The sequence below is a fragment of the Taudactylus pleione genome, unplaced genomic scaffold (genome assembly GCF_031769625.1).
Source record: "Taudactylus pleione unplaced genomic scaffold, aTauple2 ptg000644l, whole genome shotgun sequence".
In the NCBI taxonomy this organism is placed as follows: Eukaryota; Metazoa; Chordata; class Amphibia; order Anura; family Myobatrachidae; genus Taudactylus; species Taudactylus pleione.
The window spans coordinates 1,181,314-1,198,137 of record NW_028285046.1 but is presented as its reverse complement, the minus strand read 5'-3'; the positions used below and the strand labels follow the sequence as shown (position 1 = coordinate 1,198,137).

General features: G+C 40.6%; 1 protein-coding gene across 5 annotated transcripts; it reads right to left on the bottom strand.

Moving 5' to 3' along the window:
• Positions 1-204: 204 nt before the first annotated feature.
• LOC148478927 (uncharacterized) lies at positions 205-16,716 on the bottom strand. Of its 5 annotated transcripts, XM_088455185.1 has the most exons (5): positions 16,639-16,664; positions 15,923-16,040; positions 13,586-13,694; positions 10,400-10,487; positions 205-5,644 (listed from the first exon to the last, which is right to left on the bottom strand). In XM_088455185.1, the coding sequence occupies exons 3-5, from the start codon at positions 13,655-13,657 to the stop codon at positions 4,026-4,028; spliced, it is 1,779 nt and encodes a 592-aa protein (XP_088311311.1). In that variant the 5' UTR covers positions 13,658-13,694; positions 15,923-16,040; positions 16,639-16,664; the 3' UTR covers positions 205-4,025. The 5 variants fall into 5 exon arrangements, with proteins under 5 accessions (XP_088311311.1, XP_088311310.1, XP_088311312.1 ...); XM_088455184.1 differs by lacking the exon at positions 15,923-16,040 and having other exon boundaries at positions 16,639-16,716; XM_088455186.1 differs by lacking the exons at positions 15,923-16,040; positions 16,639-16,664 and adding an exon at positions 16,348-16,567.
• Positions 16,717-16,824: the final 108 nt, after the last annotated feature.

Sequence of the window (16,824 nt, the reverse complement as noted above, 5' to 3'; positions counted from 1 at the left end):
CTTTCAATCCTCCACAGATTGATGGCGAACTGAAGAATGTCTAAGCTCTGGTTATCACGAAGATGACTTTGTTATATACAGTTCTGCTTGTATATTATATTCCTAAAAATGTCTCTCATAAAAATATGAAAATAATATATGAAGAACATATGGCAAATCGTTTTTTAATTTAGTTAAATGGAAGCAGTCTTACATTCCATTTAATGTTTATTCAATAGAAAACAGAGTAAAGTGCATATTTCACCTTTCCAAATGAATATATAGCACACAGCATGAAAACAGGCCATCAGGTATTATATTAGTGCCGCGTACACACTTGCCTATATTTTGAACAATACGTTATCGTTCATCTGTTCACACTATCGGCCAGTGTGTATGTGTTAACCGACCAACGATGCGCGCTCCCGCTGGTCGTTTACGATATCCCCAGTCGGCTGTACATGCAGCCCTTGGGGATATCATGAGCGATGCCACGCTGCTGAATGAAGCATGGCCCCGCTCCCCCCCTCCCGTGGTCCTCCGTCGCTGGTTGGCATCGGGAAGTGTGTATACACTTGTCGATGCCGGCGCCCCCGCCAGGCTCGTCGATGACGATATCGCCGCATACACACATCGTGTAGTGATGTATGCGGCTTTAGAGGAGATAGATAAGAGAGACACAACGTGATATGTTTGGCCTCCATTACCAGTGGAGATCCGGTGAATACCTTTTTTACTGTTTATACTGCAACATGTCCCTTAAATTAAGAAGAGTATATTAGACACATATATTAAACATAACATATAGAAAATATAATTGGACTTTGCAATATACGTAATTAGTAACAAATGCATACTCTCCATATTACCTTTTGAGTCATGGATCTCCTAAGCATGTAACACATTGAGCAGGTCATATAGTATAAATATTTATAATTCCCCTTTAATAGGGAACTGACAAGCAAATCACAACTTTTTACATGTGCAAATTAAAATATAATTGAACTTTGTAAACAGTATAAACATTTTTACAAACTGTAGATCACATATAACAGGCAAATATAATACTGAAGCCATTTAGTGAAATGAACCAACATTCATAAGAATGCAGACTATTACAGCAGCAATTCCACAGTTTTTTTCTCTTTACATAGCAAGTTAAGTACTTAATAAGAGTGCATCATGTAGCCATATACATATACTTAGCTTTCCTCCTACACAGCATTATGTCCTTTTCCAAGGTCTATCTGGAAGGAAAACAAGTATGGCTCAGAGACGCATTACGTCTGGCACACAATGGGCCCAGAAAGGTGTTCTAAAGCCTCTCTGCTCAGTGCGTAATGTGCCATATTACTGGTTACCGCAGTAAATATAATAAACTGTGGAAAGTCTTCAGAAATATAAATGATTAATACCAGTCTGAAAAAAACAAAAAAATGGAAAAAAAAGTTAATTACCAAAATAATTTTATTAAAAAAAAAAAAAAAACCTTTTTTTCCTCCATGAGATTGCTATTTTTATTAATCTATAAACTAGTGCCATTACCAAGGCACATCAGATATTTTTTGGGCCATAAGAATGAATCCTATAATGAATCCTATATACCGATATGTACTTTTTTTTTCGCCTAGAGAATTAAACACATTCTTGATTTAGAATAGAAAACAGCTGCCTCCGGTGATGTGAAGGCAACTAGCGCAGTTTAATCAAAATTAACTATAAAGTTACATTTTACAAATCATATTAAAATTGTATATAGATTACAGTTTTTTCCTTTAATGTAACATTTATGATGGAGTTATTTTGGGATTGTACTTTCTGTGGACAATTTACCTTTAGAAATCCACTGACAGCATGGTTTCATTCTATTTCGCAATCTTTTTGTAATAATGTTTAGTTTTCTTGAAATTAAATTGTACTCAAGGTATGCAGATGTGATCTCTACATTGATATGCAGATGGACCTGTACATCTCAGCCCACCAGATGCAAAGGTGAGACGTCTACCTCTCAGCCCACCAGATATGCAGATGGACCTGTACATCTCAGCCCACCAGATACGAAGGTAAGACGTCTACCTCTCAGCCCACCAGATTTGCAGATGGACCTGTACATCTCAGCCCACCAGATGCAAAGGTGAGACGTCTACCTCTCAGCCCACCAGATATGCAGATGGACCTGTACATCTCAGCCCATCAGATACGAAGGTGAGACGTCTACCTCTCAGCCCACCAGATATGCAAATGGACGTGTACATCTCAGCCCATGAGATATGCAGGTGTCATTATGATGTTCACATCTCATAACTATAAATAAGAGTTATGAATGATGTGACAACTTCCCACTTTAGTTCCTTCCTCAATATGTAGCAATGACAGCAGGAGCCACTCACCTAAACAGAAAGTGATGAATGTTTGACCATGTCTAATCTGTAAGTTTGACAATAGAGAATACGTTTATTGACATAGAAACCCACCTATTCCTTGTAAATGGGCTCCAAAAAGCTTTTTGAATCCGTAGTCCAGTGTCATTTGTACAAACCAGGTTCAGTCCAATGTCTCTATTTGGAAACTGGGGGAATTCCAGGCAATTAACATCATTAAATTGTCAAAAAAAGGAAATTCAAGAACTAAAGAAGATGAGGAGTGGCCTAAAATGAAAACCCCCTTTAAAGTACCACTAAACATAAAATACACAAAAGAGCCACTAGCAATATTCACAAATTATATCATGTAAATATATAAAAGAAAAGAAAGTCACGGCATCACCTTTAGTGTTGCCAGCCTTGAATTTGGCAGACTCTCTTAACCCCATATGGCTGCATTGTGCACAAAATCTACTTATATTTATGCTACGTATAGTTATTTATATTTGTTTATTTTAGAGTGCCAGACTTTCTTTTCTTTTGTTTGAACATACACATAATGATCTTAACTGTCCTAGTACATTTTTCAAATTATTTTACTTGTATGTATTAATTTGCAGGAGCACACCTGACTAGCACTGATATACATATGCACTGTATACATTAACTTGCAGGAGCACACCTGACTAGCACTGATATACATATGCACTGTATACATGTGTAAGCCTATTGAAGATTGCATACATTTGTGAACAGTGCAAGATGAGTTTTCACATTGACTAAACTTGTATTTTAGGTTCAGTAGCTTTTCACTGTATTATAACTTTATATTAAGGCTCTAACGCTTTCCATCAAATAGATCTGGTTAACTTGACTTTCTATGGCCTCAAATACCACCTCCTTCACTATAATTGAACTGCTTGACTCCTTGCGGAAATGTCTTCAACACAGTTTATAATGTCATTTAAAGCTGTATTAAACTATTGAGACAAAATGCAGAAGTTGTCCATAGAAACCAACCAGCTTCTGTCATTTCATAGACTCTACTAGATAAATGATAGCTGGAAGCTGATTGGTTGCTATCGGTAACTTCTCTACTCATTCTCTCTCAAAGGTTTGATACATCTCCCCCTAAGTGTCAATGATGCATGGGATAATTTATTGTCCAGTTAATGCTTAAATCCACCAGGCAAATGATCTAGAGACGTTACGCTGATCTCAGAGATATCGGCAATCACCAAAATGTACTAAACAGAAAAAATAAAATCACAGAGGAGTACATTCAGGTAAATTCATTCATTGGAAATGTGAGATCAAGAACAGATACATCAAAATGTTCCTTACATGGCTACAAGGCTCAAGCACTTCCAAGCCTTGTTTTAACACAAGAGTATATTCAACAATACAAAGGGGAGTTAAGGATCCTCCTAATACATGGTTTTTAATATCGATTTGAATCATTGCACCAAGTCTTAGTCTTCGGCATGCCAATATATTGTCATTGCAGATAATCACAGAGATGTGTAGGCCTGACATCTACATGTTGAAGAATGTGTGAGGTGATAAGTCAAGGGATTTAGATTCAAATGTTCTGAAACATCTCTATGTTCTTAGCATGATATATGGACATTTCTCTGGTGTCCTTTCCACATTTTATCCAACAAAAGTGTTTTCTCGTCACTTTTATACCTTTACTTTTTTATCCATGGCAGACTCTAGCAGTCCAGGGTCAGGGTTCCCTGCTATGGTGCTGGTTAGGTGTTCCCCTCTCCTGTGAATTCGTTGATGTTTAATAAGAGTTGAACAATCGGTAAAGCTTCTTCCACAATCATTACAAGTATAGGGCTTCTCCCCGGTATGGATTCTTTGATGTTTTACCAATGTTGAACTATCCGTAAAGCGCTTTGCACAGACCTTGCAAGAATATGGTCTCTCACCAGTATGTATTCTCTGGTGTTTGATCAAGGTAGAGTTGTCTATAAAGCTTTTGCCACAGTAATTACACACATAGGGTCTTTCTCCTGTGTGTATTCTCTGGTGCTTGACCAAAGTCGAGCTATCTGTAAAGCTTTTACCACATTCTGTGCATGGAAATGGTTTTTCCCCTGTATGGAAGCGCTGGTGGACAATGAGGTGCGAGTTACAAGAAAAGCATTTCCCACATACAGTGCACCTATATGGTTTTTCCCCAGTGTGGGTCCTCTGATGTTTCACCAGAGTGGATCGGGCAGCAAAGTTTCTCCCACATAGAATGCAGGCAAAAGGTTTTTCACCGGTATGAGTCCTCTGGTGTTTGACCAGAGATGAGCTGTCAATGAAACTTTTTCCACACTGAGAGCAAGTAAATGGTTTTTCCCCAGTGTGCGTCCTCTGGTGTTTTACCATAGCCGACTTTTTCGTATACCTATTTCCACATGTCATACACACAAATGGTTTCTCCCCAGTGTGTACTCGTTGATGTATTACAAGAGTTGAGCTGTCTGTGAAACTCTTTCCACATTCCCGGCAAACAAATGGGCGTTCTCCGGTGTGAGTTCTCTGGTGCACAATAAGGTGCGAGTTGCAGGAATAGGTTTTACCGCATTCTTTGCATGCATAAGGCTTCTCCCCTGTGTGGCTTCTCCGATGGACAACCAGGGTTGAGTTTTCCGTGAACCTCTTTCCACATTCTGTGCATTCAAATGACTTTTCTCCCGTGTGGATCCTCTGATGCTTAACAAGATTTGACCGGTCTGTGAAACTCTTTCCACACTCAATGCACGTGAAGGATTTTTCACGGGTGTGTATCCGGTGATGCTTTACAAGGTTTGACCTGTCCGTAAAGCTTTTTCCACACACTGTACAGGTGAACGGCTTCTCTCCTGTGTGGATCCTCTCATGTTTCACGAGAGATGGGCGGTCGGTAAAACTCTTTGCACAGTAAGAGCATGAGAAAGGTCTCTCCCCAGCATGGATTCTCTGATGTATGACAAGGTGCGAGTTATAGGAGAAAGATTTTCCGCACACATTACAAGCATGGGGTTTCTCTCCCATGTGGGACTTTTGGTGCTTCAGAAAAAGGGCGCTATCCGTAAAGCTTTTCCCACAGTCAATGCATAGATATGTTGTCATTTCCATGACTCTTCCAGTTTCTGGATCTATGGCATTGAAGATACTGTAGCAGTTATCAACAATCCTGGGGTAAGGCATCACAGACTGGTCTGGTATATTATACACATACTTTTCTGCTGTTGTCTTGCTTATTTCGGGAAACAGACTGGATGTTGTGCAAGGTTCTCCTATTTCATTTATCATAACACAATCTGGGGAAAAAAAAAACAAAAACACAATACGGTTAAAATAAAAATAATCCATAATTTTACAGTTGTAAAAATTGTTTACATGGAAAAACGGATAGTACCCGATTGTAAAGCACAGGGGCAGCATGGTGGCACAAGGATTAATTTGCGGCCTCACTGCACTGAGGTATTGGGTTTGATTCCCAACATGGCCCCTATCTGTGTGCAGTTTATATGTTCTCCTTTACTCTGATTTCCTCCCACAATTCATAAACATACAGGTAGGTTATTGTTTTTCACTGGCAAAAAATGAACCCTAGTGTATAGATGTGTGTGTTTGCATGCATGTTGTAGGGAATATAGATCGTAAGCTCTACTGTACTGTAAGGCACTGCAAATATGTGCACTCTATAAATAACTGACAAATAATACTATAGAAATAAATAAATAATAAGAATAATAATGCTTGTGAGGAAAATAAGAATTTGCTAATCAGAAACATATACATATAGAACGAAAAATACTTATATGATCAGGTCCAAGTACTTACCTGACTAAGACTAAAACATATAATACAAACTGACTGATGTGAAAGTACCACTAATAACATTCATAAATATACATGTAAAGGTATCATGAGATTATCAGGCCATCGGCAAATATTTCTTTCTTATATACTAAACCCACTTAAGACAATGTAGATGGCCCGTTGCAGACAGAAAACAAATGGTAACAAAGAACAATGTAATATTAAAATTTAAAGACTATTAAAATATTTTGTGAATATTCTGTATTGAATTGTTCCTTATTTATACTGTATTGCACCCATACGCAATGGAGTGGGCAATATATTTGTCAGTGTTTACCCAGCATTACTTCTCTTGCCTTCAGAATGATCCTTACTGACTCCATTTGAATTTTCTAGTATAAAGTTTATCTTAAGTTTCCTTAGGTTTAGAATAATGTGAAAACCTCCACTGTTATTCCCCACAATTAATATTTTGTAATAAAGTCCTGTTCCTATTTGGGTTGCTGGGACTTTGCTAAATACTTTTGGCTACAACAGGCTTTGTACTAGGGGTGAGCGGGTTCGGTTTTACTCGGTTCTTATCGCCACTTTACCGCAATTTTGGCTCGATTTTATTCGCTATTCAAAACACATGTTCGGCGATAGCCAATAAAAAGATCCGAGTAAAACCGAACCCGCTCACCCCTACTTTGTACATTTTCTCTCATGGTTTCTTATCCTACCCTAAATCTCGGGCTTGTAGATCCGTGTAAATTGTTTCTTGGGGCAAGTCTAGGAATTCTGTCATACATCCTTTTCATCTCACTGCTAATACCCATTTGCCAGTAGTGGTTTTTGAAAATCTTCTCCCCTCTATATATATATATATAAAAAAAAAAAAAAGCTGTTTTTTTGCATGGTCTAGTTATTGCAGTATCCACTTTTGGCAGTGTGTCAGAGATTTTATTTTCCTCGAAAGAGTAGGTACTAGCAAATGAGTATGTTCATACTGAATAGGTGTTTCTTTGGGTGTCTCTAGTCTTCCTCAATGAATCATTAAATAAATATGATAAAAAAGTATGAAACTGTAAAATACTGCACTGGAACAAAGAATTTGCCTAGACCAGTGATTCCCAACTTCGGTCCTCAAGGCACACTAACAGTTCTGGTTTTAGTGATAACCATGGTTGAGCACAGATGGTTAAATCAAAATAACTGAGGTACTGATTAAGTCACCTGTGCTCAAATATGGCTATTCTTAAAACTTGGACTGTTAGTGGCCTTGAGGACCATGGTTGGGAACCCCTGGCCTAGACTATCAACTGATGTACAACCATAAAGTACAATATAAAATACAAAGAGGGGAAAATGTGAAAGTCCATAAGGCACTGTCTTCCGTTTACACAAATTAAGAGCTTTTCTTCATCTTCTTATATGTACGTGTAAAAGAGGGAATATACAGATATTAAAATACAGTCATTAATAGTTGCAACACCCGCTGTGACCATATCCTTTTAAGGTGTAGCCGTTTCCATATAGGATAGAACCAAATGTACCAGATTTTTGAGCAATATTAAAAAGAATATAACATAACTTATATTTCACCAGAGAGGAGTATTTCTTCCTCGTAATGCTTCCAATTCACACACACTTGACCGCCAAACGAAGGATCCCACCAGGGGAAATGTAGGTAAAAAAAAAATGGAAAGCAATCTAGTGCAATAATCCTTTAAAAAACACATTAAATCATACACAAATGATTATACATAAGACAGCAATAAAACAATGGGAGGTACAGTCCGCCTACCAGAAAATAAGTACCATAACAATTGGTACAAGTAAGGCATATATCAGTCATTTGCAGGCTCTCCGGAACAACACTCTTGCTTACTGCTCCTAAGAGACCGTCCGGGATATCTGGCAGACTGTGTCCAACCTTTGTATAGAAACACCAACGCGCATCTGTTCTTCCAGAGTCTTTATCAAGGTGTATTCCGGAGAGCCTGCAAATGACTGATATATGCCTTACTTGTACCAATTGTTATGGTACTTATTTTCTGGTAGGCGGACTGTACCTCCCATTGTTTTATTGCTGTCTTACGTATATTCATTTGTGTATAATTTCTTGTACATTACTATTGTATTAAAAATGACACTTTTTAAAGGATTAATGCACTGGATTGCTCTCCACTTTTTTCTTCTTGGAACTACATTTCCCCTGGTGGGATCATTTGTTTGGAGGTCAAGTGTATGAGAATTGGAGGCATACGAGGAATAAATACTCCTCTCTATTGTTTGGTGAAATAGAAGTTATGTTATATATTTTTTTTTTTTATATCGCTCCAAAATCTGGTTCTCTTGGTTCTTTCTATCGTATTTGGAAACGGCTACACCTTAATTTTAAGAGGTTATATACAGTCACAGCGGGTATTTCAACTATTAAGGACTATTTTAATATATGTATATTCCCTCTTTTACACGCACATATAAGAAGATGAAGAAAAGCTCTTATTTAGTGTAAATGGAAGACGGTGCCTTATGGACTTTCACATTTTCCCCTATTTGTGCCTCAATAAATATGTTAATGGGAATTTACAGGGTTATCTTCTCTGACCTGTGAAACAGTGCTTCCCAGAATGACAGTATTTCTTTAGATTTGTCAATGCGCTTTATTTTATAGATAGCTCTCAACGGGTTACCTATGAAATCCATATTAAAATTGGACTTGGTTCATATTCTTCAGAGTCAATACTAATTACTGTCACCTAATGGATCTAATTGATATAGAACTCCCTTAAGCCGGGTACACATTTAACGATATGCTACATGAGCGATATCATTAAGTGTTGTCCCCGAACTGCTGGGCTCAATGTCGTTCCCGACATTGAGCATACACACTGAACAATATTGTTCAGTGACGTCACCGGCCACAGTCCCCAAACATGCAGGGCCTGACAATATAGTCAGGTTGGCCTGCATATTCGGGCGATGAAAGACATAGTTAACGATCCATGGGAGTGCGCATCGTTAGCGATATCTTTCATACACACTGGACGATACTGAACGCGATGAACGATAATGATATAGCTATCGTTCAATTTATCGTCCAGTGTGTACGCGGCATTAGTGACATAGGCATCTGCAAGTGTTATTTTTACCCATTGAATAAGATCCACAATGTGAGGGGACTGTTACCCCTGCTGATCTATATTGCATTTAGAGCAAATTTCCTCCAGAAACTATCAGGTAGCTTCTGGTCACAAATAACACAATTCAGGGATTTTACCTAGTTGATCAAACAGGTGTACAGGCATTTTCAATGAAGTTATGTAGGGCACATGCTTTGCGATACTTAAATATCCAAGTGTTACCCCTTGTGTATACAACTTCTTGTATGATTACGCCATTGTACCCCAAAAGATCTAAAAGTGACCCCATCCATGTCTAACAGTGCTTTGATATAGTATTGCACCCTACGCTCATGTGATGCTGTATCCCTGAACAAATATCTCAAAAGAGCTAGAATCACTAGTGGCATATGGGGGAATAAGGGCGAGAGGCAGAACTTTCTCTGTACCAGACCCTCCAGATAAGTAGGATCTATGACCTTCTGTCTCACCAGTAGCCAGAGAGAGGGCACCAGCATGGAAACTGCGGAGAGATATACGAATGTAAGCCTGAATTACTAGAAGGTAAAACACGGTGTATTCAGGATAATACTGGCTGTAGAGTACAGTTCCCACTGGGCTGACACAACCGAGGACAGCAATGATCAGATACGAATTGTGACCTTCACCCTGAGTGCCAGCCTGCTGGTTTTTGGCATACACTAAAAGCAGGATGATGCCCGAGCTGATGCTCAAGCCTACAGTAAGAGAAGTTACCGGCACTACTAAGGTAGTCATCGTCCATAGCCTTAGGTGTGAACCCTGAATAAATGATCCTTGTGCACAGTAAGATTATTTTATGTTACTCTTGGTAGGATGCAGCCCCTTTGGTGGTGTTTTTGAAACTAGAATATCTTTATGAAAAAGCATATACCTGTTTAGGTGTGAAATGATCACCCATATTACAGTATGCAGGAAAGGGAGTGGATTAAACGCATTCATCAGCATATTTGCCAAAACAGACCGGCACCAGTTGACACATGGTAGAGTGGGAACCCACCGGTGTACTGCGACCACCAACAATTAATATTTGGATATAGGGTAACCTCCCTAAAGAACAATATTGTTGATTTTAAGGTATAAAGGCTAAAAAACGATATTTACCTTTATCAGGATCCTCGTCAAATACTGCAGTATTTTGTTTGTTTCCAGATTCTGGAAAATGTCCATCTTTATAATACATCACAGGACTCTAAAGAACAAACATTGAAACTACTGTCACTAAGTAAAACACTACAGATCTACAGTGACTATTAAAACACATTTACCTATTAAAGGTTATATGCAGTAAGATTTCAGGTTTCTTGGAAACTGTAGCAACTGCATTAAATTCCAGAAGTACAATCTCCACAATGTACATAAGGGGTCTAAGATAGTTTTTCTCCAACTGAAAGAACTCCAAGACGTCGCCTAACGACACTTGTCACTTTTTTCCACTTTCTACAGACAAGAGTTGTGCCAAACCTTTTACTCCAATTCCTCTATTTTACTACTGTCCGACAACTTCATAAATGGCAAATGTATATTTACGTGCAATCTATCTAGACTATATATTGAACTGGAATACATACAATTGATCGGTGGTCGGAATGCCGGCGGCCAGAAGACCAACAGCGGCATCCCAATGTTCAGGATCCCAACAGGGGCCGGTAAGTAGCCTAGCTCGTCCCCACTAACCCTCCTCCGATGGTGCCTAACCCTAACCTCCATCCCCAGTAGTGCCTAACCCTAACCTCCCCCCCCCCCCAGGTGGTGCCTAAGCCTAACCCATCGAGGGGGTGCAAACCATCAATGGTTCACTGATGGGCTCATCGATGGCCATCCCTAGAGTGAAGCAGCAGACAAAAAACAGCCTGCGCACAAGGCCTGTGGTCAAAAATGGCTACTGGATGCTCTAGCGGAACAGAAAGTGGGCAGTCTTATTCAGTCCCACAGACAAGCAACAGGGAATCAAATTATGGATAATCTTATTTACGTCCAATTTAGTGTTACGATCTGCTGCCGGGATTTCTGACAGCCTTGCAGTTTCTAGTCCTGGCAGTTTCTAGGCAGCAGAGAAGCTGTCAGTATTGCGGAAGTTTTCAGCTGCAGCCAGTCTGTTATCAAGCTCTCAGCTGCAAATGCATCTCCAAACAAGGAAGCGGGTTTGCATTGGTTCCTCTTCCTGTTAAATTGCAGTCAGTCCCAGCATTCCCTGCCGCTGATAGTCTGTTCCTAGTGTCCACTCTGTTTAGTTTCATCCTGTTTCCGGTCTCTTGTCAGAGCCATTTATCTGTGCTAGTTCATCTGTGATCCTGGTCAAGTATCTCCCAGTCTGCTGTGAACATGTTACCAGCCTGCGGCCTAGCCACGTTGCCAGCCTGTCTACAGTTCAGTTGCTCCATCTGTAGCCAACCGCTGTTCCTTCCTGCGGCCCAGTTGTGTACAAGTCAGCGGTTCCCATTCATACCTGCAACTCTTACATCTAGTGCAGCCCTACCATAGCATATCTCCATCACTACCTGCGGTCCACTCACACTCCGATGTGCGACCATGTCTGCGGAATTACCATCTCCAATGTCAACAGGGAACTGCCTTATCTGTTATCCACCTACTGGCGTATCAGTCATCGCCAAGCCCATCGCTGGATATTCAGATTCAGCCTCCGCTCAGATCGAGATTGCCAGCTCAGGTACGTCCCAACTGCGTACCATTAAAGATAATTAGTAAGATAAGCCCACACTGTGCCGAAAGTAAGTCCTGGCGTCAGCCTAAAGAGTGGTGTGCATATTCAGTCACTAAGGAAACAACGGGTTGGTGTTATAGGAGGAAGAACTCAGTGACTCTGTGGGTTTATCTTGCGTCACACTTTAGCCTTATAACATTCAGATGGTCTATCAACGAACAGTACATTACATCATCTGGGCTAGAGAAGCCTGTCTGTACACCATAACTATTTGCTGCAAACAGGGTGAAACCCAGCTTGCACAGGAACAGGAATTACAGTGAATATTTAGAACCGGGTCATGTATTCAATTGCACCATGCAGATGGTAGGGAGAAAACATATAGACAACAGCATGAATCTTGCATTGCCATGACTCTTAAGGCTGATGGAGGCAATGAAAGACTTGTCCTGCATGCTCACAGTGTCCGGAGGCTGCGAGAGAGAGATCGCAAGATCGGTCTCCTTCTCCTAAGCCTCAATACGCTCATCTGAAGATGGTGTAAACTACAGGGACCAAACTGAGAAAAGCTTTGCTTTTCAGAGTTTGGTACCCTATGTCAGATCGTAGTCTCCATTGATAATAATGGGGACTGCGACCTGCAAATAGTTTTTTTACAGTGGGGGTTTTATTGCACCCTCTGCTCCCCAGCACTGTTTCCATTTTGTATTCTCTTGTATTAGTGAGCCTGACTACCTCACACAGCTGCAGGCAAGCAGTTAACTCATTAGCGCCGGGGTTCTTTCCATTGTTACTACAACTCGGAGTCAACTCCTGGAAGTTTTTATTTTGAAGCTGGAGTCAAAATTTGTTACATTTCTACTAGGGATGTGCAGGCTCGGATAGGTTCGAGTTTGTACGCCGAGTTCGGATTTTTCCCTCCAAAAAAACGGAACTCAGAAAAGGGCAAAACGTCATCTTGATGATGTTTGTCCATGCAAGATGACGTTTTGCCTCTTTCTGAGTTCCGTTTTTTTTGAGGGAAAAATCCGAACTCGGCGTGCAAACTCGAACCTATCCGAGCCTGCACATCCCTAATTTCTACTAACTCCGACTCCACAGCCCTGCAAGAGTGGCCGCTATTCTGTGGGATGTACCGACATACAACCATTCCTATCAATGCACTAGGAATGGTTTGTGCATTAGTGAAATCACTGTTCCCTAATGGATTGACAGGCATGAACACTAATATTGGTTCAACCTACAAAATATGCAAACTGCACTATTCTAAAAGTACATCATTACAAATATAAACCACCTATAATGAAAACAAGACAAATAATGAACACATATTTCAAGCCTTTCTAGCTATTCAGATTTTTTTTTTTTCAAATTACATGAAGCCCAACTTAGAGCCCAATGCTGCCATCACCACTTGCTAAGGTGCTCACATTACCACCCCATTAGTTAAATAACTTTCTTTACAGCTTACTGATGCCAGTGCTAAAACTTGACTTTAGCTGGTTTCTCTCTATACAGTCTACTTTCAAACTAGGATTTATCTCACAACTATTTTTGAAAAATGATACTACCCTTTGGCCCAGGACACAGCGCATGTACTCCAACGTACACCCATAATTCCTCACCTCTTTATTGTCCTGTGAGCACTCATCATCAGACGTCTGCTCACCCGCAGGGCTGGGATCAATGCCTGACATCTTCACAGTGTGAATCTTCACCAGCAGAGATATGGAGCTGCACAGAAAGTGTGCACAATATATTTAGGTACCATATTACAGTATATCATTAGGTACATATATCAGAGGTGCTTCCGGAGTTGAGGCCTACTGTTGATGAATGATAAATTATGTACGTTCTTATGTGGCAGACTCAGCAATTATAAAGCTTCTCATACGCTAGTAATGTATTCATGCAGTAGTGTGTTCTTAAAAAGATTATTTATATATATATATATATATATATATATATATATATATATATACACACACATATACACACACACATATACATACATACACAACTGGGGTAATTAAAGTCAACCGCGTGTCTGTCTCAGTCTATAGCTCCAGCCAAAGTTGTCTTTTATCAAAAAGCAGCTTTTAAACACTGTCTACAGGAGGGAGTGTGGCCTCCCACTGACAGCACCAAATATTGGAGACATCTTGGGTCAGGTGGGTAATATTTTGCATATATGTTTAACTTCTGGAATTACACACCAAATATATTCAGTTTCAGAAGTATTTAGCTTTTAAAACAGGTCAAGGGAATCAGTTTGTATGACCGCCGGACCTCAGCCTGGCGGATCAAATCCCAACTAAGGTAAGTAACTACCTTAATCCTTCCGGCTTCGGGATTTCGGCATGGGGATAATTATAGGTGTCAGTATTTTGAGGCCTATCATTAGTCCCATGCCGGGATTTTATGTCGGGAAGCAGGCGGTCGGCATTTCGACCGTTGGCTTCCTAATTTACATCCCCTCTCAAAGCCCAACCCTTGCCCCAAACAAGTAGAAGTGCAGAGGTCATTTACTTGAGATCCCTACGCAATTCTCAAAGTGCTCCAATGTATGACTTGTTCAGGCATACCCAGCTGGGAGTTAATGAAATCAGACTGCAGAAGACACAGGAGTCTATTTATCAAGCAGTGAAAAGTGTGGAGAAGTGAACCAGTGGAGAAGTTGCCCATAGCAACCAATCATCTTTGAAGCAGCATTTATCAAGTACAGTCGATAAAATAATAGGCAGGAGCTGATTGGTTGCTATGGGCAATTCTCCACTGGTCCACTTCTCCACGCTTTTCACTGCTTGATAAATAGACCCCACAGCCACCAGCTCCCTGTATTAGCGTTGCTCATGTATATATACATACACAGGGTGGTTCAATAAATAAGGTAACAAGACCTCTGATTGTGTCATGTTATTCAACTCGTATATATACGTATAATCAATAGTATGGCCTTGGTACAGATTATTTTTCCATATAGTCCCCATACTTGTCTAAGCATGTTATAACGTTACACCAAGACAGAAGAAATCAGTGTCAAGCGCCTGAGGCCAGGACATGACAGCTTGCTGAACATGTGAAACTCCTTCTACCCAGGTGCTTCTTCAATGGTCCAAAGAGATGGAAATCACTCTGTGCCAGGTCAGGGCTGTAGGGAGGATGATCCAGTACCTCCCAATGGTAGCGCCAAAACTCACTCATCTGGTTGGCTGAGTGTGGCCTGGCGTTATCGTAAGCAATAGGACGCCCGTTTGCAGCAACCCAGATCGTTTTCGATGTATTGCCCTACGCAACTGGCTCAACGTGTCACAATAGAGGACAGCATCCACAGTATATCCCCTGGTGAGGAAATCACCATGAAGCATGCCCTTGTGGTCCCAAAACATGGTCGCCCTGACTTTCTTTGCTGATGGAGTTGTTTTGAATTTCTCTGAAGGCGGGGATGATGCCTGTTTCCATGTCATGGATGCTTGCTTCATCTCCGGTGTCACATGATGCAGTCACCTTTCATCGCCTGTAACAATACGCTGCAGGAACTGCATTTCCTCCTCATGGTACCGCGTCAAGTGCACGAGAGATAATCCCATCCTATTGGTTTTGTGAACTTCTGTGAGATGCTTCTGTACCCAGCGTGAGCACTTTTTCCTGTAGCCCACTTGCCCATTAACAATGTTGTGCACAGTACCCACTGAGATGTTCAGGTCATAAGCAATATTACTAACTCAAATGCATCTATCCTCCTGAATCAGACCTTCAATGCGGCACAAATTGTCATCTGTGGTGGACGTGCTTGGCCGGCCGGATCGCGGCTCATCTTGACCGTCTATTCTGCCATTATCAAAGGCAATGCACCAAACCTGTTTCCATGACATGACGTTATCACCGTACACCTCGACAAGTTGGCGCAGAATTTCAGCTGATGTGCTATTTAGACACAGAAATCTGATCACACTACGCACCTAAATGTTTGACCAGGTTTCCGCCAGCCTCGCCATCTTACAGCTGATGTTGGTACAGTATGACTGATATGAGGCGCAGTCTAATGGCCGTGATTGGAAGCAGTCTGCCTGCTCTGGCCTGGTGGGAAATAAGAATGAGTTGAGGACTTTACACAAGTGAGAGCTCTTGTTACCTTACTTATTGAACCACCCTCGTGCATGTGTGTGTAATATATATATATATATATATATATGTGATAGTAGAATGTATTAAAATCAATTTTTCCTGTTGCCGTTGTGCAACAATACAACAAAAGAATGTTGACACTGTGTAAATGCAAAGATACATGTAACATCATTCTACCATTCGCCATGAACTTATTGCAACTTTTGATTTCAGTGATGCTGAACGAAATTAAAATCATTAAATCGCTAAACGTTATTACCATTAGTTTGTTTTTCATCGTGTATTTTTTTTTTTTTGCAGATTTATCCATCAGTGTTGCACCAAATACTGTAGTATAAACACACGAAATGACCAAAGCAAGAAGAGTATCGTCAATTGACATAATATACATGAGGCCAATCAAAAGAAATCAGACTATAGGCAATGAGTGTATGAGGGTGGTAGACGTGATGGAACAAATAGTCAGATCTCAGGCCAGAAAGCAGTGTCCGAGCTGACGTGCTGCTAGCAGGCAGACATGGATGATTTCTAGCCACTGCTGGATTCTTACCTGCTGCTCTGCTGCCTTTGTGTTGGAAGGGGAAGGGGGTGTGGCCGGAAATGAGCGCTACAATTGGATGCTACAGTGCATGACGTCAGCAGGCAGCCCAGTGTTCCGGAAGATGTAGTTCTGACAGTGATTCCGGGTAATTTATTCCTTTCTCCGCTGTGATTGGCCAACGCTCACCCTACCGCC